We start from the raw sequence: 22,421 nt of genomic DNA on the forward strand, positions 1-22,421 counted from the left end.
CCCAAGATCTCTCTCCTGATCTGTCACAGACATCTGAGAACCCATTAGCCTATATGTGAAGTTTTGACTTTTTTTTGCCCCAATGTGCGTTAATTTGTACTTACTTACATTGAAACGCATCTGCCATTTTGCTGCCCATTCTGTCAGTTTAGAGCGATCCTTCTAGAGCTCCTCATAGTCACATCTGGTCTTCACCACCTGGTAAAGTTTGGTGTCGTCTACATACTTAGCCACCTCGCTGCTCAACCCTGTCTCCAGGTCATTTATGAACAGTTTGAAAAGCACCGGTCCCAGAACAGATCCTTGGGGCACACCACTTTTCACTTCTCTCCATTGTGAACATTGTCCATTGACACCCACTCTCTGTTTCCTGGTCTTCAACCAGTTTCCAATTCAGGAGAGAACCTGCCCTCTAATTCCCTGACTGTGGAGTTTTTTCAGTAGCCTTTGGTAAGGGACCATGTTGAACGCCTTTTGAAAGTCCAGATATATAATGTCCACGGGTTCTCCCGTATCCACATGCCTATTGACCTTTTAAAATAATTCTAAAAGGTTCATGAGGCAAGACTTACCCTTACAGAAGCCATATTGATTCTCTCTCAGCAAGGCTTGTTCATATATGCATTTTGAGATTTTATCTTTGATGAGGCATTCCACCATCTTACCTGGAATAGATGTTAGGCTGACTGGCCTATAGTTTCCCAGGTCCCCTCTCCTTCCCTTTTTAAAGATCGGTGTGACATTTGCTATCCTCCAATCCTCTGGCACTGTGTCCATCTTAAGGGGCAAGTTGCATATTTTAGTCAAGGGATCAGTACTTCATTCTTCAGTTCTTTCATAACTCTTGGGTGGATGCATCAGGGCCCGGTGACTTATTGATCTTTAAAATTTGTCAATGAGGTCTGAAACATCTTCTCTTTTAACCTCTATCTCACTTACTTAGTCAGGAGGGGCCGTTCAGGCAGCGTTATCTGCCAGAGGTCTTCTGCTATGAAGACAGATGCAAAGAACTCATTTAATTTCTCTGACATCTCTAAGTCTCCTTTTTTTTCCCCCCTTTCCCTCCCTCACCATTGAGGGAGCCAACCACTTCTCTGGCAGGTTTCCTGCTTCTAACATATTTGAAGAAGCTTTTATTATTCCCCTTAATGTTGCTGGCCATGTGTTCCTCATAGTCTCTCTTGGCCTCCCGTATCACCTTCTTACATTTCTTTTGCCACTGTTTATGTTCCTTTTTATTCTCCTCATTAGAGCAAGACTTCCATTTACAGAAGGAAGCTTCCTCTAACTTGGCTGGTTAGCCATGCAGGCACCCTCCTGGACTTAGTCGAGCCCTTCTTCCTTTGCTGTATACACTTCTGCTGGGCCTCTGTTACTGTTGTTTTAAGCAGCCTCCATGCACTCTGGAGAAATTGGACTCTTTTTACTTTCCCTTTCAACCTCCTTCTAACCAGCCTCCTCATCGGAGGGAAGTCCGCTTGTTGGAAGTCAAGAGTTTTTGTGACAGATTTACCTGGTATTTTTCCCCCGACATGCATGTTGAAACGGATCACAGCATGATCACTGTTCCCCAATGGCTCAGTAACATTTACATCTCTAACCAGGTCCTTAGTACTGCACAATATTAAATTCAGAGTCACCTGTCCTCTGGTGGGTTGCATGACTAGCTGCTCTAAGGCTCAGTCATTTAGCATGTCAGGAAATATGGTCTCTTTTTTGTGACCAAAACACAAATTGACCCAGTCAATGTGAGGATAATTGAAGTCCCCCATGATTACAACCCTATCCCTCATGATTACAACCCTATCCCTATCCCTCACGATTACAACCCTATCCCTACCCTATCCCCATACCTCCCTGATCTGTTTCCTCATTTCAAGGTCCCCTTCAGGTTTCTGGCCCAGAGGACGTAGTATGCCCCCAGTATTACATCACTCCTCAGGCTTGGTAATTTAACCCATAGAGATTCTTTTTGTTGTTGTTGTTGTTAAGAACTTAGTTCAACAGTGTAATGAAAATAAATAACACAAAATTTTAAAATACTTCCACTTATCTCTACTACAGGCTTACAAACATACATAATAATATCTATCTTTATAATATTTGATACAATAAAGATTAAACTTAATATTAAACCTCTTTTATAGCTATCTCTTCTATTCAGTGTCCAAACCCACAGGTATATAATTCATTACAATCTAAGCTCTGCAGGAAAATCACAAATGGCTTCCACTTAGTCAAAAATGAATCTATTTTCTTTTCTCTAATTAAGGATGTCAACTTTGCCATCTCCGCAAGCTCCAGCATCTTCGCCAGCCAATCTTCTATTGTTGGTATACTGAGACACTTCCATTTCTGTGCATAGAGTAACTTTGCTGCCGTTATTATGTACAGCAATAATACACCATGTTCTCTTTCCAATTGGTTGCCCATCAAACCCAACATGAAAAACTCCAGCTTCCGCTGTATATTAATCTTTAAAATTTTCTGAATCTGCAAATGAATTTGTATCCAAATTTTTTTTGCAAATTTGCAGGACCACCACATATGAAAAAATGATCCCTCCTGGTGTTCACATTTCCAACAATGTCCCGTTGTATTATAAATTTTAGCCAATTTCATGGGAGACAAATACCAACTGTACATCATCTTATAAAAATTCTTTAAGATTAATATTTAAAATAAACTTCAAACCTCTTGTCCACAAACCCATCCATTTTCCATTGAAATATTATAACCAAAATTTTGAACCCATTTTATCATGCAGTCTTTTACTTGTTCTTCCATTTCAAGTTTTAATAAGAGTTTATAAATTTTAGCGATAATTTGTTTATCGTTTAAACGTAATTCCCTTTCAAATTCTGATTTGTGTTGTTCAGTACCAAAGGTTCTTTTGTCTATTCTAAACCTTTCCTGAATTTGCAAGTAATGAAACCACTGACACACATATCCTTCATCTAATATTTCCTCTCTTGGTTTTAACATATTCTCCCTGTGAAAATTTTAACACATCCCAGTAAGTCAACCAAATATGTGTAGTTAGATAATGGGTAGATGGAACTCATTAGCCTGGGAAGGCAGCTCATCTGAGAGAAGGAAAACTCTGATCCCAAACCTCCACTGCCTTGTGGCTACATCCAGTTATGGAAAAGGCTTCAGGAGTCAACTTCGAGGCAAACTCCAGAGCCGGAGTCCCTGAGGCAGTTCATGGCTGAACACACTCACGTTCTGGCAACTCCTGCGATGCCGCTGGAATCAACCATATTGGCTTCTGCCTTTCCATTGGACCATTTCAGTGACGTGGAGAGGGGGGATTTGCTGCATGGGTAACAGCCTATCCTCCATACCTACTTTACCCAGGCTTTGCGCACTGGAGAGGACATTGTTCCAGAACTACCATTCAGAGCGCGATACCATAGTCTTCCGAGACTAAAGGATGCCAACATATGTGTAGTTATCATTTCTTTTCTGTGCAAAGCTTCTTGTGGTGATAACCACAATGGAATTTTTGGGCAAAATCTACCTTTATATTTATTCCAAATTCTCAAAATGGCACGCCTAACAGAGAACCTACAGAGATTCTGTGTTGGAGTCAGACCCACCTTCAATCTCTACTTTACTGGATTCTACCCTTTCTTTAACATAAATGGCCACGCCACCTCCAGCACGCCTCTCCCTGTCCCTCCTGTATAGTTTATAGCCCAGGATTGCGGTATCCCACTTATTTTCTGCATTCCACCAGGTTTCCGTTATGCCCACTATATCAAAGTTTTCTCTAGTCACCAAACATTCCAGTTCTCCCATCTTTGCTCAGTGACTTCAGGCATCTGCATAAAAGCATTTGTACAGGGAATCCCCCAGGATGGGCTGCTTATTAGCTCCTGCATCCTCTCATTGTGCCAAACAGTCTATAGCATCCCATCATGCCTCCATTCCCAATTTCTTCTCCTACTCTGTCTTTACCTTGTTCTCTTACCTCCCCATCCTCGTCCCATAGGGATGAGGAGTACTGAACTGGATGCCCCTTGGTTCCTGTCAGCTTTCCCCCAGGGATCAGTTTAAAAGCAAACTGAGCAGAAAAAAAAGCCTTTTTAAAAACATTAAAAGAAACCATAAAATCATGGACTAAAGCTTAGGAATTGTACAATTAGCTTTGAATGTTAGGAAGGGCTAGAAATGGTGAAGTGATTAGGACAGCGGTCTCCAAAATGGACACCTCTAGGACACCTCTATGTCCCAAAAAAGTGCTCCTCGTCCTGAGCGGTGCCTACCATTCCGCTGCAGTGCTGCCTTTTTTCAAGATGATCTTGGCACATGGATGCTCTGGGAGGTTGCATCTATTGCCCATCGTCACAAAAGCCTGTGCTGATGCGATTGTCCAGAGCGTCCCTGTGCCAGGATCAGCTTGAAAGAAACATAGCACCACAGCAGAATGGAAAGCACCACTCATAGGGGCAGGAGGGCTTTTTCCAAATCCCAGATCTGGCTCGTGGGCTGGGGTTTGAAGAGCCCTGAAATAGGATGAAGAATTGACGATGTATAGATGAACTAAGAAGAGAACAGGAACTGTTTGGAAGTGGATGAGTCAAGGAGCAGAAGCTTATCAGGATTGGGTCTGACAACTTCTTTCAATACCTACTACATTCCAGCAGCCTCACAGTCTTGAAGCTTTCTCAGCTAAGCTCCCACTTGAATGTCCTAGAGGCACCTTTTAGAGTAGTGGCTCTGTTATACAGGTGTATGCCCCTTAACAACCTTCTGGCCAGCAACAGGTTGCATAAGTGATGGCTGCCCTGGTCAAGAGATTGCACCCCCAAGCCTCTGAAGCTGAGTGAAGCTCTGCTTCCCTCACTTCTGGAGGCTTTTCTGGGTTTAGGCTTGTTGTGACTTCCTTCCTCCGCAGAGGCGGGGGGGCCGTTTTCTATGGTCCGCCCCCGGAGGCTAATGGATCCTGAAGGTTTCCTGAGGGCCCTGGGGGATTTTCCCACTGCCAAGACTGGCGCCTCATCTGTGGCCCTGGTCAACCTCTGGAACGGGGAAATGGCCAGGGCTCTGGATGAGATTGCTCCGGAGCGACCTCTGCCACGTTGCAGACTCGGAGCGGCTCCTTGGTTCACTGAGGAGCTGCGAATGATGAAGCGGCAGGGCAGGTGTCTAGAGCGACGGTGGCAGAAAACTCGCGATGAATCCGATCGAACACGGAGTAGAGCTCATTATAGAGCCTACTATGGCAGTGGTAGCAGCGAAGAGATTGTTCTTCTCTGCTACCATTGCGTCTGCTGATAGCCGTCCGGCAGAGCTGTTCTGTGTGGTGCGGGGCCTCCTTCATCAGGCCCCTCTGGTAGTCCAAGAGGAATACACGGTCAGCCGCTGCGACGTGTTTGCCCAACACTTTGCAGATAAAATCGATCATATTCGTCGCGACTTGGATGCCACATTGACAATGTCTGATGATGTCCCCTTGGCAACTGCTTGTCCAGTGTTGTGGGATTCTTTTCAGCTTGTGCAGCCTGAGGATGTGGACAGACTCCTTTGGAGTGTGAGGCCATCTGCCTGCCTGTTTCACCCTTGCCCAGCTTGGCTGATTAGAGCTGCCCGGGGGGGACTGGCTGAGTGGACGGGGAGGGTGGTCAATTCTTCCTTGGTGGAGGGGACGTTGCCGCTCGCCTTGAAGCGGGCGGTGGTTCGCCCTCTCCTGAAAAAACCCTCCCTGGATTCCACTGTGATGAATAACTACCGGCCAGTCTCCAACATCCCGTTTCTGGGCAAGGTAATTGAGCGGGTGTTGGCGACCCAACTCCAGAGGGTCTTGGATGAAGCGGATTATCTGGATCCTTTTCAATCTGGTTTCAGGCCGGGCTTCGGAACGGAAACTGCCTTGGTCGCCTTGGTGGATGACCTACGCCGGGGACTGGACAGGGGGAGTGCGTCCCTGTTGGTCCTGCTGGACCTCTCAGCGACTTTCGATACCATCGACCATGGTATCCTTCTGGGCCGACTGGCCGAGTTGGGAGTTGGAGGCACTGTTTTGCGGTGGTTCCGCTCCTACTTGGAGGGTCGGTCCCAGATGGTGCTGGGGGATGCCTGCTCGACACCCTTGCCTTTGAGGTGCAGGGTGCCGCAGGGTTCAATTCTGTCCCCCATGCTATTTAATATCTACATGAAACCACTGGGAGAGGTCATCCGGGGGTTTGGAGTGAGGTGCCATCAATATGCTGATGACACCCAGCTCTATCTCTCCTTTCCTCCAGATTCCAGGATGGCGGTTGAGGTCCTGGAGCACTGTCTGGAAGCAGTAAGGATCTGGATGGGGGCTAACAAGCTAAAATTAAATCCGGATAAGACAGAGACTCTCCTGGTTCGGAATTCCTCAATGCAGGTGCTGGATTATCGGCTTGCTCTGAATGGGGTTGCACTCCCTCTTAAGGAGCAGGTTCGCAGCTTGGGGATCCTCCTGGACTCGCAGCTGCTCCTGGATTCCCAGGTGGCGGCTGTGGCTAGGGGGGCCTTCGCTCAGCTTCGGCTGGTGCGCCAGCTGTGTCCGTACTTGGATCATGCAGACCTGGCCACGGTGATCCATGCCACGGTGACATCGAGGTTAGATTATTGTAACGCGCTCTATGTGGGGCTGCCCTTGAAGACGGTTCGGAAACTGCAACTAGTGCAGAATGCGGCAGCCCGTGTGGTCACTGGAGCTAGGCGGTTTGACTCTGTCAGTCCGCTTCTCCGGGGGCTACATTGGCTGCCCATTCGTTTCCGGGCCCAATTCAAGGTGCTGGTTTTGACCTTTAAAGCCATATACTGTTCTGGGCCAGGATATCTTAGAGACTGCCTACTCCCGTACAATCCGGCTCACCCTCTCAGGTCATCAGAGAAGGCCTTTTTATAAGTGCCGCCACCCAAGGAGGTCCAGGGGGCGGCTGCAAGAAATAGGGCCTTCTCGGTAGTGGCACCAACAATATGGAACTCCCTTCCCCTTGACTTGAGAATGGCTCCCTCTCTTGAGAGTTTCCGGCGAGGCCTGAAGACACTGCTGTTTACTCAAGCCTTCTGATTCTTTGGCCTTTTTAACATTTTTTTACACATTTTGTAGTTTTTACAGGCCTGACTCCTCTGTGACTTGCTCTTTTGTACTCTTTTTATTCTGTCTTTTAATCTGACTACTGTTTAATGTCGCTGTTAATGTGTTTTTAATGTTTTTATCTGCAATTTGTCTTAATCTATGTTTTTAAATGTGTTTTTTTTTACATGTTGTTAGCCGCCCTGGGTCCCTTTAGGGAGAAGGGCGGGATATAAATAAAGTTTTATTATTATTATTTTATTATTATTAGCACACGTATACATATATATAACAAATGCTTCCTCTCCCTTTTTGTCACAACAAATGCTACCGCCTTCCCTTACCCAACAGCCATCAGCCTAAGAACAGGACTATTGCCTCTCACTCCCAAAAAATGAGAGGAACTAAGCAGAAGAGGAAGGAGTGGAGACTAGTGAGCGAGAATGTCAAAGGCTTCTATTCACCACCTGAGGCAACTGCCTTAATGGGACCTGCACATATGCACTCAGAAAAGATTATATACAAGTACCGTGTTGTGACATAGACTTAGGGCCAACTCCTATCCCATTAGGGAGAAGGGCGGGATAAAAATAAAGTTTTATTATTATTATTATCCAATTTTCCAGCACCACTGCAGCGACAAGCTAAGGGAACAAACATTCCCTTATCTTGAGGTCTCCATGACTGCCCACCCCCACTGCAGGAGGTAGCACACAACCCATTGGTAGGGCTGCATCACAGCTGGAAAGTTGGATAGAATTGGGCCCTAAAACCCAGAGCTTTTGGAGCATTTAGTGTGGCAGCATTGTGGCTTTCATTATTTCATGAAAGATATTTTTCACAGCTGTCCAAGAACTTAGTACCTTGCTCCAGCTTCATCAATCTTGGTACTGAAGTGTTTGTAACTGGAGTAGTGTATTGGCAAATACAGATACATTCCAAATGTTTCTGTGAATTGCAAGTGTGGATTCATACATTTTAATTTCTCCCATACGTGCTTAATTTTGCTATTTTTAGTTGTCTGAATTCTTTCCAGTTACTACAGAATGGCAGAACCAGAAGAAAAATACAGATCTTATTTTTATGAAATGTTTCTACTTGCTAGACACTGGTATCAAATATGAAATGGCTCTGGTATTTCATAACTCACATTTTGGGTAAATGACAGTACAGGTGCACTTTGGTGACTATCATAGCAACAAAACCACAGCTGGCTGGTTTTAGGGGAAACTAGCTCAAGTTTAACAAGTATTGTATGCTAGTCGCTATTTCTTCATGATTTCAAAGACGACCAAGTACCTGAGTTTCTCTTTGAATTCTTAAAAATCTGTTCAATTTCAACCAAGTTTGGTCATAACACTCCATTGCAAATAAAATTTTGCTGAGAAAGAAGATGGTTGATGGCAGAAACTGTACAGTGTGTATTACTTCAAATTGTTGCAGGGATCTAACTTTCTAGACTTTTTTTAACTTCCGATTTATTGCTCTTACAGAGAATGGATATGGACCGTCGCAGGGAGGATGCCCGAAATCCAAAGCGCAAGCCACGCTTGATGGAGGAAGATGAGCTTCCATCTTGGATTATCAAAGATGATGCCGAAGTTGAAAGGCTCACATGTGAAGAAGAGGAGGAGAAAATATTTGGACGAGGGTCTCGTCAGCGCAGGGATGTGGACTACAGTGATGCTCTGACAGAGAAACAGTGGTTAAGGGTATGTGCTATATATTCTTTTCTAAACTGGATGTGCAGCTTATTTTTATTTAATTGTTGGTGTATTATGAGTTCAGAATTAGTGGTGATTATGTTGACTGCCCATATTTATCAATAGCATTAAATCCTCATCTTTTTGCCTGTAATGTACAGGGAGTGGGCATTGTGGCAGGGTGATGATGTATGTTATCATAGTATTCATCCTCAACCCTAATTTCATTCTTCCTTCAAGAATACTGTAAGCTGTCAGAGTCTACCCACCTGCAAAAAGCACTTTTTCACTTGTTCTAATTAATCCATCTACTCAAACTCTTCTAGCTTCAAAGTGATCAAATTCCTTAAAGCATACAGAATACTTGACTGGTGGGACATAGTACAGGCATACCTTGATTTTCATTCATTTTCTTTGCTTTGCTCTTTTGAAATTTCTTTCACACACTTTCTTCTTTTGTTAGATTTCATTCAACCTTCCATGATGTTCATCAATGTTCTTATGTTTATTTTTCTTTTATTTCTGTTTATTTAAGTTTCACATGCACTTGCATGTGTTATATAGTAGTTATTTCATTTTTCACTGGCTAGAATAAATTTACAAGCTAAATAAGGCTACACTTTTGACATTCTTCCATTTTTGACTTTTATCCATGTTGTGGTCATCTAATCAGATGAAAGAGCAAGGTATTGCTATATGCCCCCTCCAAGATACTGTAAGATGTTGATTAGACTAACAGCCCAATCCTGAGCTGCCTGGGGCACCCAGCTTCAGCGGCACAGCAGGATCCTATGCGCCTCGGGCTACCGCAGGCGTCCTCTTCTCCTGGGTAAGTGAAGCAGCCCCGCAATGGGGCTACTCAGTTTACTGCTGACCAAAAAGTCAACGGTAAGGTAAATGCGTTCATGTAGGGCACCGAGCCCTACACGAATGGACAGGATCCCACCTCCCGACAGGATTCCCTGCCTCCCTGTCTCACCTCCTCCCTGCCCACTCTCCACCCTCCGCCTGGCACCCCCTCCCCAGAACTCCTCCTCCCTTCCCCCCTCCCCACCCCCGCTTACCATGCCACAACTCAGTGGTCCGTGAGACCGCTGAGAAGCGGAGGACAGGGGCCCGCCCGGCGCTAGCCCAGCGCTGAGCCTCACAGACATGCCTTACAGCATGTTTGCGACAGTGTGCTCCGGCAGAAAGCTGGAGCGCCAAGCTCAGGATTGGTCCTTAACAGCCCTATCCTACTGAAATACCCCCACACCGATGCAGCAGGGCCAGCACAGCTTGTGATGTATTCCACATGGGAGTTTAGCAGGCTGGAGGTCTCCTTGAGGTAAGGGGACAAATGTCTCCTTGGCCTGGGAAAGCCCCAGTCTATGCACCAGGTGTATTTGGACCTGCACCTGCTAAATCACTGGCATAAGTCTGAGTAGATCCGCGTCAGCGGATCTAACTTGGGAATGGGGATAGGATATGTTGTGCACTGCTGTCGCTGATCCTGCCCCTCCGGGTCTGATCTGTTCCTTCTAATGTCCTGGAGTAAAATGTTTCAGTGTATCACTAACTTCTGTTGATTGCTACTTTTTCAGGGCTTTTACCTGGAATATGATAGCACTGTTTAAAGCAGTTGGGGAAAGGAGTTAAGAGGGGGTTTCCTTCATGAAACCTACTCCCATTTTCTTATATAGTGCTGAATGGATCAGTTTTGGGGCTTGAAAGGGGGACGGTTCTGGAGATTGAGAAAGCAGAAGGTGCCCCTTTTCTTTCTTTCTTTCTTTCTTTCTTTCTTTCTTTCTTTCTTTCTTTCTTTCTTTCTTTCTTTCTTTCACAATACATCTGCCCAACTTTGACAAGCATTTGCCTCCTCCAAGATACTAGAAGCTCTTAGGAACTCAAACAAATCAATTCTTCCCCTCCTTTTCTTTGGGCGGGGGGGGGGGGGGGTTAGTTGACACTCTCAACATTCTGTAAGCCCCGAATGCCACTGAGCACAGGTCCTTGTCAGGCCGTAGGGGCCTTACCTTTCTTTTGTTTTGAATTTACAAACTGATGAACTGCTTTATACCTGTGGAGTTCTAAAGTATGCAGAAATCACTATCTCACACACACACATTCCTCCCCCAGACTGATCACATAGTTGTTCAACAATTAACAAGAAAGACTTTTTGCTAGAACCTAAATTGTTATAGTAATGATCTCTGCATTGCAAATGTTTCTTTTCTTGGCTCTTTCTCCATGTCACTCATGCAATTCTAAACATTTCTTAATTGGATACAGACAGTTTCTTGCAGTATAGTAAATCACTAATTACTGTGTGTCATTTATCTGGTTGGAGAAATGATTAAAAATCTCCTTAGAAGAAGGCACTCTCTGTATTTTCATTGTCTTGTGCCTTTTAGATAAAACTGAGATCCAAAAGGCTGCTTGAGTATGAGAGCCTGTAATAAACCATTCTTGTCCATCCAGATGTTTTTAATTCTTCAGAGAATTCTCATTACAGTTTTCCCAATAGTCTAGCTGTCAGTCTCTTATGTGATGGAACATCTGGTTCTTCCTTGCTTGGGATAGAGTGGGCATTTGACCTCTTGAAAGTTTCAGAACAGTTGCATTCCTATTTAGGAAAAATCACTTCCTACAAATGTACTTGTGCCTTGACTTCTGTGTCAGAGTTGTTGTACACTCTGTGGAACTGAGTGTCAGCCAGATAACTCTGTTTTAATAGCTGGCATTTATCAAAGAAAGATGTATTTGTAAAAGTTACACTACTGTGTGTTTTCACTAAGTGAAAATAGTGGATTGACTCCAACGAATTATAAGTGAAAGAAAAGTAGCCATTCTGTTTTTGATATCCTGAACAATAGCCACTGTTTTGCAAATGTTTGCTCAAGAACTTTGAATAGGAACTCTGGTGAGTACTCATAATGCTGCCACCACCCACTTGTTATCTCTGTTACCAATTGTTCTGCCAAATCCCTATCCACTGGGCCTCGTGCCCACTTAAGGCTGATTAGTTTCCCTTGTGAAACTCACCAGTGCAGCAAGCAAGAGTCAGAGTCCAGTTCCAGTCCACAGATTCCAAGTAAACCAGTCCAATCAATGAGAGTTGCCAAATCAGAGTCCAGAGCCAATAAGCTGAGTTACAGTCCGAGGTCAGGTAAGTCAGTCAAATCAGTCAGGGTATCCAAGTCAAAGTCCAAAGTCAATATGCCAAGTCAGTCTGAGGTCAGATTCCAAAGTCAATAAAACCAGTCAGTCTCCTCTCCAGCCTGCACTCCTTCTACAACCCACACCACTAGTTCTTCCAGGTTCACTTTAATCTCTAGTGGCTGCAGCTGTGCAGCACACCTCCAGCTACCACCTGGGCTTTAATCCTGCATTTACTTAGAGCAAGGGGCACTGTGGACACCACACCCTATCTCCTCAGTAATACCTTCCACAATTCCAATACACCAATAGAATTTTCTTAGTATGACATTTTGATGGTCTTTGCTGGCTGCAATGAATTATCATTTGTTTGATCAACCCAGCAGGATGGCTGGCTTAACATTTTAAGGTCTGACTATGGAATGGAGAATATCTCCATTCCTCTTCATTCCCAGTAAATTATCCACACTGGGAAATAAGCAGAGATATCTGTGACTTTCAGTATCACTGACAATGGGTTCCATCTGGATTTTCTGGCTGGGGCTGGGTTTGGAGGCACTGTTTTACAGTGGTTTTGGTTATTCTTGGAAGGACACCAGAAAGTGGTGCTGGAAGACTCCTGTTCAATGCTTTGGTTTGTAGTCTCCCATAGCATTCCATCTTGTTCCCCAAGCTACTTAATACCTGCCATCCCCTCACTTCCCTTGCAATCTGCTACTGATGCGTATCAACCCCATTGTTGGGCCATCTCTGTGTTAATCTTGACTTCTAAAGCTATGTGTGTGTGTTGGTTGGAACTGATTCATCTAAAGGACCATCTTCTCCCACATGTCCATTTATTACCACAAAGACTCTTCTACATTCCTACCAACCTTCATCTCTTTGCTCAGGATATGGAAAAGTATGGTTGACTGCATCTAGGCTCTAGAATTCCCTACCTCAGTAGGTTCACCTTGTTCCCTCTTTGAAGGCCTTCTATTGCTATTTGAAAATGTTTGTTTCTAGTGGCATTTACAGCTATTAATTTTTTTAGCTGCCATGTTGATTTTTAAATTGGTGTAAACTTTTTATCTGCAGTCTATGTTTCCAGTATTAAATATTATTTCCTGTTTTATTGTATTTTAATATCCTTCTGTCCAATCCTATCCAACTTTCCAGCACTGATGCAGCTGTGCTAACGTAGTATGCTCCACATCCTGTGGTGGGAAGGCAGTCATGGAGATATTTTAAATAAATAAATAATATTTATTTACAACAGAGCATGCACTGTATCATGTGGTGTTGAGGGGCATGACAACCAGTCAGTCCAGAAGTGAAAATATTTTTTACTTAACTCCTACCTGGCCACTAATGATCTCCTCAGATCTAAGCTAGCTGTTTAGCTGGTGTAAGTCTGAGGTGCCTCAGGGAGTAGGTCTTGGCCAGGAAAGAGGGATAGGATCCTGGTGTGCACTGCAGCTGCCAGGAACCCCTAAACCTCCCCGCCTCGATCCTCCCCCACGATGCCCCCAGTGTACCCCTACAACCACTTTACCTGCTCAGTGCAGCCTAATGGACCATTGTTGTGGGCTGGGCCTTCAGCCATTTGTGCCGGTGGTCCTGCAGCACATGAAATCAGCATGCCTTTTGTGGCACCGTAGTGGCACTTATGGCAGTGAATCAGGTGATCTACCACCGTAAATGCCCAAGTAAGATTGGACTATTACCAGTCAAAGAGAGACTATGCTAGCAAATGAAACCACAAAACTTGTAGATAAGGGAAAAATTGTTTTGCCACATTTTGCCCAAATTTTGATTTTAAAAAATGGAATGAATTGTGTTCCTGAAACCTCCCCAAAGAATGACTGTAAGTGACCTGGCTTCAGCTGATTAAAATTAGTCTTCACAGGTCATTGGCCCAGTTGTTCAGGTGCTATGGAATATTTGTTTCTGGTGTTCAGAAACTTTGAACACTGTCAGTACCCAAAGCCTAGTAGATGAGGCAGTATGTTGTGCGTGGAAAGGGGATAGGCAAAGAGGGAGTAATGTTGCTGTAGTAATATTACTATCATAATGTTATGAATTTTTAGGCTTTATGAAAATGTTGTGTATGTATGTGTATATTAGTCTTATGGCATGTTTTGAATTCTCTGTGCATACAAATGCTGTGAGTGAGTGAGTGAGTGAGTGAAAAGTGAAGGCACTTAAAAACAGAGTTTTATGCATATGGAAACATTCACAAATGTGTTTTGTATTTTCTATTTATTACATTCCTTCATCCTCTACTCTTTTGTATAATCACTGTGTGTGCCATTTTGATATCATAAGGCATGCTTAATTCTTGAGTATGATCAATGTTCCCTAGAAGAGACATTTCAGTGTTACTTAGAACATGACTATAGCCCAATTGAAATGTGGCTACTTTTTTTTCTGTTTTCATCTCAAAAATGTGCGATTGAGGAAGGAAGGAATATTGCTTCCTAATATCCCTGCTGTCTCAAAACATAATTTTTACAATGCTAGTATTATTCTACTTGGTTGCCAAATTGTCAGTCTGTTGAAAATCCAATATTGATTTACTTTTACCGTTTGAAAGAATGGGTTCATGTTGTAAGTTGCCTTTTTCTTCATGAAAGCTTTTTTCCATTTTGTTGTTCCAAAAGGAGATAACACAAACTTTATTTCAAAGTGTATATGGACTCCAAGTTGTTGGTTAAGAATGACTTCAGTTGAAATACAGTGGGTCCTCCATATGCGCTGATTTGAAACCCGCGGATGTCATCATCCGCAGGTTCAGAGCCCTTGGCTGGACCCCACTGAAGATCTTTCAGATGTGACTGGAACCTTGTTCCAGTTGTGGCTGGGAGGCTTTCTGAGCCCCACCAAGGCAGTGTACAGCCTCGTTCTCTCTGTGGACTTCAGAATGCCACACAGAGACTTTTAGCTTTCAGGAGTTTGCCACCTAGAGGTTTTGGTATCCGCAGGGGTTCCAGGAACAGAATCCCCGCGTATTACAAAGCCACCCTGTATATTGTATTTCAGGAACTCATTTTTAAAAGGGGACACGTTTATGTTGTTAGCTCTACATTGCAATAATGTTAACAGGCTTCCACTCCCAGCTAGTAGCATAGCTACAGGGGGGCACAGCACTAAGTTTTGCACGGCCCTTCAATGCACCGTCCAAGCTGCCCTTCCCCCTTACTGTTGGAGCCATTCCCAATAACAAGAGCAAAGCAGAGGCATGACTTCACTATTGGTCCCAAACTCCTCTCTTTGGTTCAGATTCCTCCTACTACTACTTCTCTACCAGCCATATACAGTGGTTAAGCTTTATATCAGTGCTTAACTGGTTTACAGTGAACTCTAATGAGTCATAGTTAAAGCTTGTGCTGATATAAGCCTTAAGGACTGTGGGCAGAGGCAACAGACAGAGAGGGAAGACTTGTGTGTGAACCCTTAACCATCATTAAGGGGTTAGGAATACTAAGAGAAGCAGCCGGAGGCCTCCTCAGGATAAGGGAACATTTTTTCCCTTACCACATGTCGAGCCCTAGCAGCTTCTATGGGTATGCTCAGAGCTGAGTAGCCCCGTGTAGGACTTTCAGGCCCAGAATGGGGGTTAGGATGCTGCAAGGGCTTCCTCAACCATCTTTGTTCCCTCCCAGGCATGAACCACCCTACTCTCCATTCTTTTCCAGCCCTGAAACACCCCCAGCCCTACTTCCATTCCACCCTCCCCCTGCCTTCTTGCCACCCTGTGTTAAACTTACCCTGGGCTGTGCGCACTGCTCTGATGCTGACACAGGCCTGCCAATGCAGGCCCTCTGTCAGCAGCACTGGCCTTCACTCTGGTGCTATGTCCTTTATGTTACATTTGCAACACGAGTGCCCATCCCACCAGCAGAAGCCAGTTTAGGATTGCGCTGTTAGTCTGTGTACAAATATGAACAAGGAAGAAAGAAACTTGCAAAGGCTTTTATCTGCATATATTTAGATTACTTTCCACGTGAAGCTTGTCGCAAAATCTTTATGTGTTTTAGGAAACTCTGTATGTTCAGAGTCCCTATACACTCTATACAGTTCTTGACAACAGCTCCTTGCCTGTGTCTTGGGATCTTGAGTCAGAGCCTCTCTACTGTAGTTGCAAGTGATCTGATTATTGGAAGAGTTAACACCATAGACTGAGTTCCTAGTTGGAGCTGCTGGTGACAACTGTAGCCATTTACAGGAACTTTGGTATACTCTCTGGTTGGTATAGTGATCAGGGTGCATATTTGAGGAAAGGTTTCTTAATACAGCCTAGAAAGCTTGAACTTTCTAGCTGCCATAGTAATAAATGAGTTCTGACTGTATTTTTCAAAAGATGGGCATGAAACATAAATTACATCAGTCTTCCATATGTCTTCCAAACAACTTTTCATATGTTCATCCTCTGCTGTTGGTCTCTCAAATTCATTGTTCAACTATACACCTACAGTATGAAAGATACTGTCTGAATTCTCAATTTTACAATGGATAAAGTGTTTTGATTAGAGTCTCTGCTTTTGAAATGTTCTGTACCATATATTCATGTGAGCTCAACTGCCTTTGAAAAATAGGTCATCTTTCTAGAGTTCAGTGATGAATGAAATTTTCGTACAGCCCAATCCTATTGGGCTCTACTGCTGTTGGAAATAGTGTTCCATATTTAGTATATCATATTATTAGTAGTATATCAATATTATTATTTAAAATATTTATATACCACTTTTCAACAGAGTAGTTCACAAAGTGGTTTGCATAGCAAAATAAATCAATATAAGGTTCCTTGTCCCCAAAGGGTTCTCACTTAAAAAAAAATACAGAAGAAACCAGCAACCGCTATTGGAAAAGATGCCATGCTGGGGTGAAGAGGGTTAGTTGTTCTCCGCCTGATAAATATAAGAGGACACCACTTTGAAAGGTGCCTCTTTGTCCAGTTAGCATGCACTTTATAGCATCACAAACACTGATGAGGAAGTGCATGGAGTTGTGCATTTCCAGACCACTCCTACAGATGGCAGAAAGGAATCCATATGTGGTGGCAGCAGAGTCCCACCAGTGCCAGTAAGTTGGAAGGGTGAGTGGAATGGGACAGGTCTGAATCTGCGGGAAGGTAGGGGCATGGTGGGGGAGGGCTGGGAAGTGTCGAATGCAAGAGGGTGTTGCACCTGGCAAGAGTGACTTGTGCCAGATGCTCCTCTTATGCCAGCCGTCATGCCGCCTTTGTCTCCTTAGACTTGCACCAGCTAAAGAGCTGGCACAGGTCTGAGGAGATCCATTGAGAGGCTTACTAAGGAGTAAGTGACAATATTTTCCCTTTCTCCTCCCAAACCTCCTGATGGGGGGGCCACCATAGCATGGAGTACAGCCTGTTCGTGTGGCAGGGAAAAGGATAAGGTGTGGCTGTTAGTCATCTTCCAAATATACAGATAGGCCCTTTATAGCCATGGGTTTGAAATCCGCGGATTTGATTCAGGTGCTTCTGATTGCATCCAGGAGGTGTACTGAGGCCCAGGGAGGCAGTGCCTGGTTCTTCAGGCCAGATAATACTCCAGAGGAGTCGCAAAGGCACTTCCGGGTTTTCCAAAAAATCTGCTTCCAGAAGTGCACCTCACCATGCTCACAACTCCATTCTTGTTCACCTCACGTGCGCAGAATAAGTTGAAGTTCAGAGATGCAACTGGGCTGTCCTGCACACTTGGGCTAGGATTTTTTTCATTTTTGTGCTGTTCAAGGTTTGTAAACATAACCTTAGGTCTCATGTCCCAAGGAAGAAATCCCTATAAACCAGGGGTCTCTAAACTGTTTAACCGAAGGGCCACATCAAATAGTTGGCACAGTGTTGAGGGCCAAAAAAAATTAAATATAAATACATTAAATAAATACGTTAGAGATGGAACTTAGATGAATGAATAAATGAACAAATGGGCTCAAATGTCCAGGATTACTCCAATCACCAACACAGCCCAAGAAATAAAGCATATGCTTAAATGGACCCCCATTCCCCCACCCCACAAGCACAACTCCAGTTGTGTTTGGTCAACTGAGCCAGAGGCTCTCAGGGGATCAGAGGTTGGCTGCAGGCCAGATAGAGGCTTGCCGTGAGCCACATCTGGTCCCCGGGCCGGGGTTTGGAGACCCCTGCTATGAACCATAATGAACCATACAAACAAGTGACACTTTGGCATGAAACAGAATATAAAGAAGCAAGACAGGCATGCCCCGGTATCCACAGTTTCAGTTATCCATGGATACCAGGGACACCTCTTAAAAAGATATGGGAACATTTAAAAAATATTGTTTTACCTTATTGCAGCAAAACCATTGTGTTTTCAGGTATAACCTCTTCCTGGTTGCTCCAAGGCTTCTCCATTTCTCCAGTGTCACTCTAGAATGCATAGCGACCAGGAAGAGGATGCATTGTAATGCATTCTGGGGCAACATTGGAGGAATGGAAGAACATCGGAGCGACTAGAAATAGACTACAGGCAGCTGCCTGAAGCCCTAAAAATGCAGCCATTTTGCTGTGATAAGGTAAAACAAGATTTTTTAAATGTTCCCCAATCTTTTTAAAAGGTGTCCATGGTTTTGGGTATCCATGGGGGAGTCTGAAACTGAACCCCAGTGGTTACTGGGGCAAACCTGTAGTGCTCAGTCATACTAGCTACATACACACAGGCACACAGTTTGAAGTTGACTGCAATGAACAAAGAATTAATATGCCATTTAACAAAGTTAGGTGTCACCTACTATTAATGAGATTTGTGAATATTTCCCTGTACCTGACACACAAAAGCTTTACTGTGGTGGAAATAACATGTGAACTTGCACATGTTAGGCAAGAGAACAACAAAAGGTAGCAAACAAAAGGCAGAGAACCAACGCTAAAACAATATTTAATTCAGATAATTGCAAAATCATTTTTTTAAATATTCATATTGTTATAAGAAATTTGTCAGCATTCATTTGTTTGCCACACATTTATAACAGCCATATACTGTAGCTGTATATATCTGTGAGATGGGGAACTGGTAATATTATCAGTTGTAATATTATTTTTGCTCATTTCTAAATCTTTTCTAAATCCTACTAAAGAAGGAATCAGCAGTTCAAGTAGACCTGCAGGTGTGGCTTATCCAGATATTAGGGAAGTGGCAGTGGAATTTATTGTCCTGTATTTGATGGGGGGAAAAATTACAGAAGTATTTCTTTCCTTAAAACACAGGGTCACAAGCATATTAAATCAGAATGTTTAATTTTTAAATATATACATTTTTATAGCAATCCCAAAACATGATTTTATAAGAGCACAATAGGGAAGCTGTGTGTGTAATACAGCTTTAAAATGCACACATTATTTGGGGGTTCTTTTTAAACAAAAGTGTACGTTTATTCATTGGGTTTTTTTAAATATTGATACTATAATTAAAATGCTTCTAGAAATCAATAACTGCCCAGCAAAAAAATTAAAAATCCTGATTTGAGTTCCTGGATTAATAAGGGGAAAATATGATAAGTAGTTGTCAATATTAAAGCAGGCTGAAGGAAGAAGGCTTCAGGCCTTGTGGTAGGTAGAATGAAACAGCAGATTTGAGTATCTACAATCCTTCCAGTATTACATTTTCAGTAAAATAAAATTACTTGTATATGAAAACATAGCCTTTCCCCAGCTCTCTTTTTTTTCCTGATCAGCTGATGAAGAGACTAGCAGCTCGCTGCTTTGCTGGCTTGTTAATTTTATCCCCACTAACTGTGATTTCCGATAGCCGGCCTGCTGATAGTGGTAAGGTAAATATCCTTTTTCGTTGCCGTCTTGAAGATTCAGTAGAACTACATCACAGGCATGTGTAGGTGTGTAACACATCAAAAGCTGGTGTTCTCTGTTGTCTGTGTACAAATGAGTGCTTAAGGAGAGCAATAACATTAACTGTTGACAGCCTTGCATGCTGTATTTATTATTAGCATTTCTAGCTTCCAAGATTTGTAGAACAGTTTCTTTTGCTTAATCTTCGCTAGCTGCTGTGGTGTATCGTGGGTGTCCTGCTTTAGCCAAATGAATATTAATGAATTTGTGTGCAGATTTTTTTTTTTGCTGCTTTCCTTTCTTCCTCCTAACTCATCAGATCTTCAGCTCCTTCATAGTGGTTATCTGAATGCTGTGAAAGCATGATGGAAATTGTCTTTTGATTATTAAGGCCTGGGTTTCAGGCTCTCCCTCAGGATTGTATGTTCATGTTTGTTCTGTGGTTTTGCACATCGGAGGATGAATAGGAAACAGATTCTGAAATCTCACTGGCGTTTTTAACATGCCAGCCTGTTTTGTGTAGTGCACCAGGTTTTATGCACAAAACGTTTCGCGAGAGACATTGTACCCAAGTGAAAGAAATTATGTCTAGGATGTAATCACTCTTTGTGTATTGATTGTTACACTCACATGATCATAAATATTAGCCATGTTTGGTGCTGTGGAAAAATGAAGGTAATTGCCTTATGATTAGAGCTCTTTCAGCTCTGAGTAAGGATTGATTAGCATTTGCATGTATTCTAGGCTGTACAGAGAAGCAAAAAGGACAATATCAACATTTATGTTTTGAGAAAGCATTTATCATAAGGGCTGATGTAATTTATATTTAAAATCAGGAGCTTTTTTTTCCTCTAATGTATTTTTTAATTTTAAAATTCATGTAATATTGAGCTGCTCTGCATCTCTGGGTTTTTTTTCTGTTTTAAATCCAAAGAAAGTTCAGCTTCTCTGATTGTCACATGGATTTCTTAGACAGAGTGTGAACAGATTTCTTTTAAACAAGGTTTGTTTTTGTAGCAATTTTCATTCTCTCACTGCATAGTGCTGTTGGCTGTGGTTAAAAGCACACATTTACAGGTAAATTTTGAACTGGTATTTGTTACTTAAATGTGTTTGAGTTGTTTCATTTTTAGTGTCCCATAGTGCCAGTATTCTTTAATGTACAACAATGTATTGTCCACCACTTCTGCATTTTCAGTAGTTTTTATACTGGGTTAAAATTATGTGGTATGTTAGTACGTATTGTTTTTAATCTTAAGTGATTGTGAAATTCTGCAAAAGTATTTGGCCTGTTACGCCTTCAGAGATTATGGGTGTGCGAAATGGGGGTATGTATACAATACATGTATGTGAGTGAAAGTGTTTTGAAGGGGACTTTATGCCTCAACAATTGCCTTGTCTGTAAGCATGCCTTATAAGGGATATATGAATGCTGCTATAGGCATATTGATCATGTTTTGAGTGTGTATGTACACTGTTGTAGCATCAAAGGCCTTTTGGGGTGTGGCCTTGCCACTTCACTAGATATAATTGAATTAGTTGGGACAATCCTGTTTCTATGCTTTTGAATTTAGCCCTGTCAGTTGTGCCTTGCTTAATATTTTGTGCTGTACATGTGCTTATAAATTGATTCAGCTTATATTCAAAGGTTATTTACACCTTGCAAAGTTTTTAATGTATATCTTTTGGCGGCATCTTTGATTTTTTCAAATATATTTTCTGCTCCCCTAATTAATAGGCAATTGAAGACGGCAATTTGGAAGAAATGGAGGAGGAAGTTCGGCTTAAAAAACGGAAAAGAAGAAGAAACGTGGATAAAGATTCGGGCAAAGAGGATGGAGAGAAAGCAAAAAAGAGGAGAGGAAGACCTCCAGCAGAGAAATTGTCACCCAATCCCCCTAAGCTGACAAAGCAGATGAATGCCATAATTGATACTGTGATCAATTACAAAGACAGGTAAGCTCATGTTTACCTACTTCAGCTCTTTGCTTTCTCTACATAAATTTGCTTCAGATGTCCATTTTTAAGTTTTCTACATTGACTTGAGATCCAGGGACATTGATATACATTGATTTATGGTTCTACATATGGTTCTACATTGATATATGGTTCTACAAATGTCTTGCATATGTAACACGCATTAGTGTCAACGAAAGAACATCTTTGAAATGTTAAAGGGAAACTCACACATGAGTATATGAGTGTATTTGTAAAGAACTGTTTTTTTATTTTATGTTACCCCATTTTAATTATTACTTACAGATGCAAAATGAGGATGTAATCTATATCCCAGAATTATAATTGCCTCTGAACCATTTATGTGTTTGATCCAAAGCCCAAGCCTGATGAAACACCACTGAAATCAGTGAGAAAGGTTAGACAGTACTAATTTATGTCCCATTAGTTTCAATGGGATTTAGTGAGTCCTGGCTTTCTTACAGCCCAATCCTGAGCTGCCCAGGCTCGGCAGCACCGAAAAGGGCTGCCGCCAGATCCTGTGCCTCCTGGGCTCCCACGGGAAGCGCCTCCGGAAAAGTGGACTTTCGTCCCCTTCTCCCGGGTAAGGTAAGCAATGGGGCTACTCACTTTACCGCCAACCAAAAGGTCGGTGGTAAGGTAAAGGCACTCGTGTAGGGTGCATAGCTCCGCTGACCCACCTTCCATCCTTCCCCCAGGCATGCCTCTAGCCCACCCCCTCCCCGCGTCACACCTCCCC

At 43.0% G+C, this 22,421-nt stretch overlaps 1 protein-coding gene across 4 annotated transcripts in view; it reads left to right on the forward strand.

Annotated features, from left to right (window-relative positions):
• Positions 1 to 22,421, forward strand: part of SMARCA2 (SWI/SNF related, matrix associated, actin dependent regulator of chromatin, subfamily a, member 2) — a 144,483-nt gene that overhangs the window by 99,703 nt on the left and 22,359 nt on the right. For all 4 annotated transcript variants that reach the window (XM_066617545.1, XM_066617543.1, XM_066617541.1 and 1 more), the window contains 2 exons: positions 8,554 to 8,772; positions 21,444 to 21,661. In XM_066617545.1, coding sequence (XP_066473642.1) covers positions 8,554 to 8,772; positions 21,444 to 21,661 — 437 coding nt within the window. The remainder of the gene's footprint in view (positions 1 to 8,553; positions 8,773 to 21,443; positions 21,662 to 22,421) is intronic.

This window comes from Tiliqua scincoides, chromosome 2 (assembly GCF_035046505.1).
Source record: "Tiliqua scincoides isolate rTilSci1 chromosome 2, rTilSci1.hap2, whole genome shotgun sequence".
In the NCBI taxonomy this organism is placed as follows: Eukaryota; Metazoa; Chordata; class Lepidosauria; order Squamata; family Scincidae; genus Tiliqua; species Tiliqua scincoides.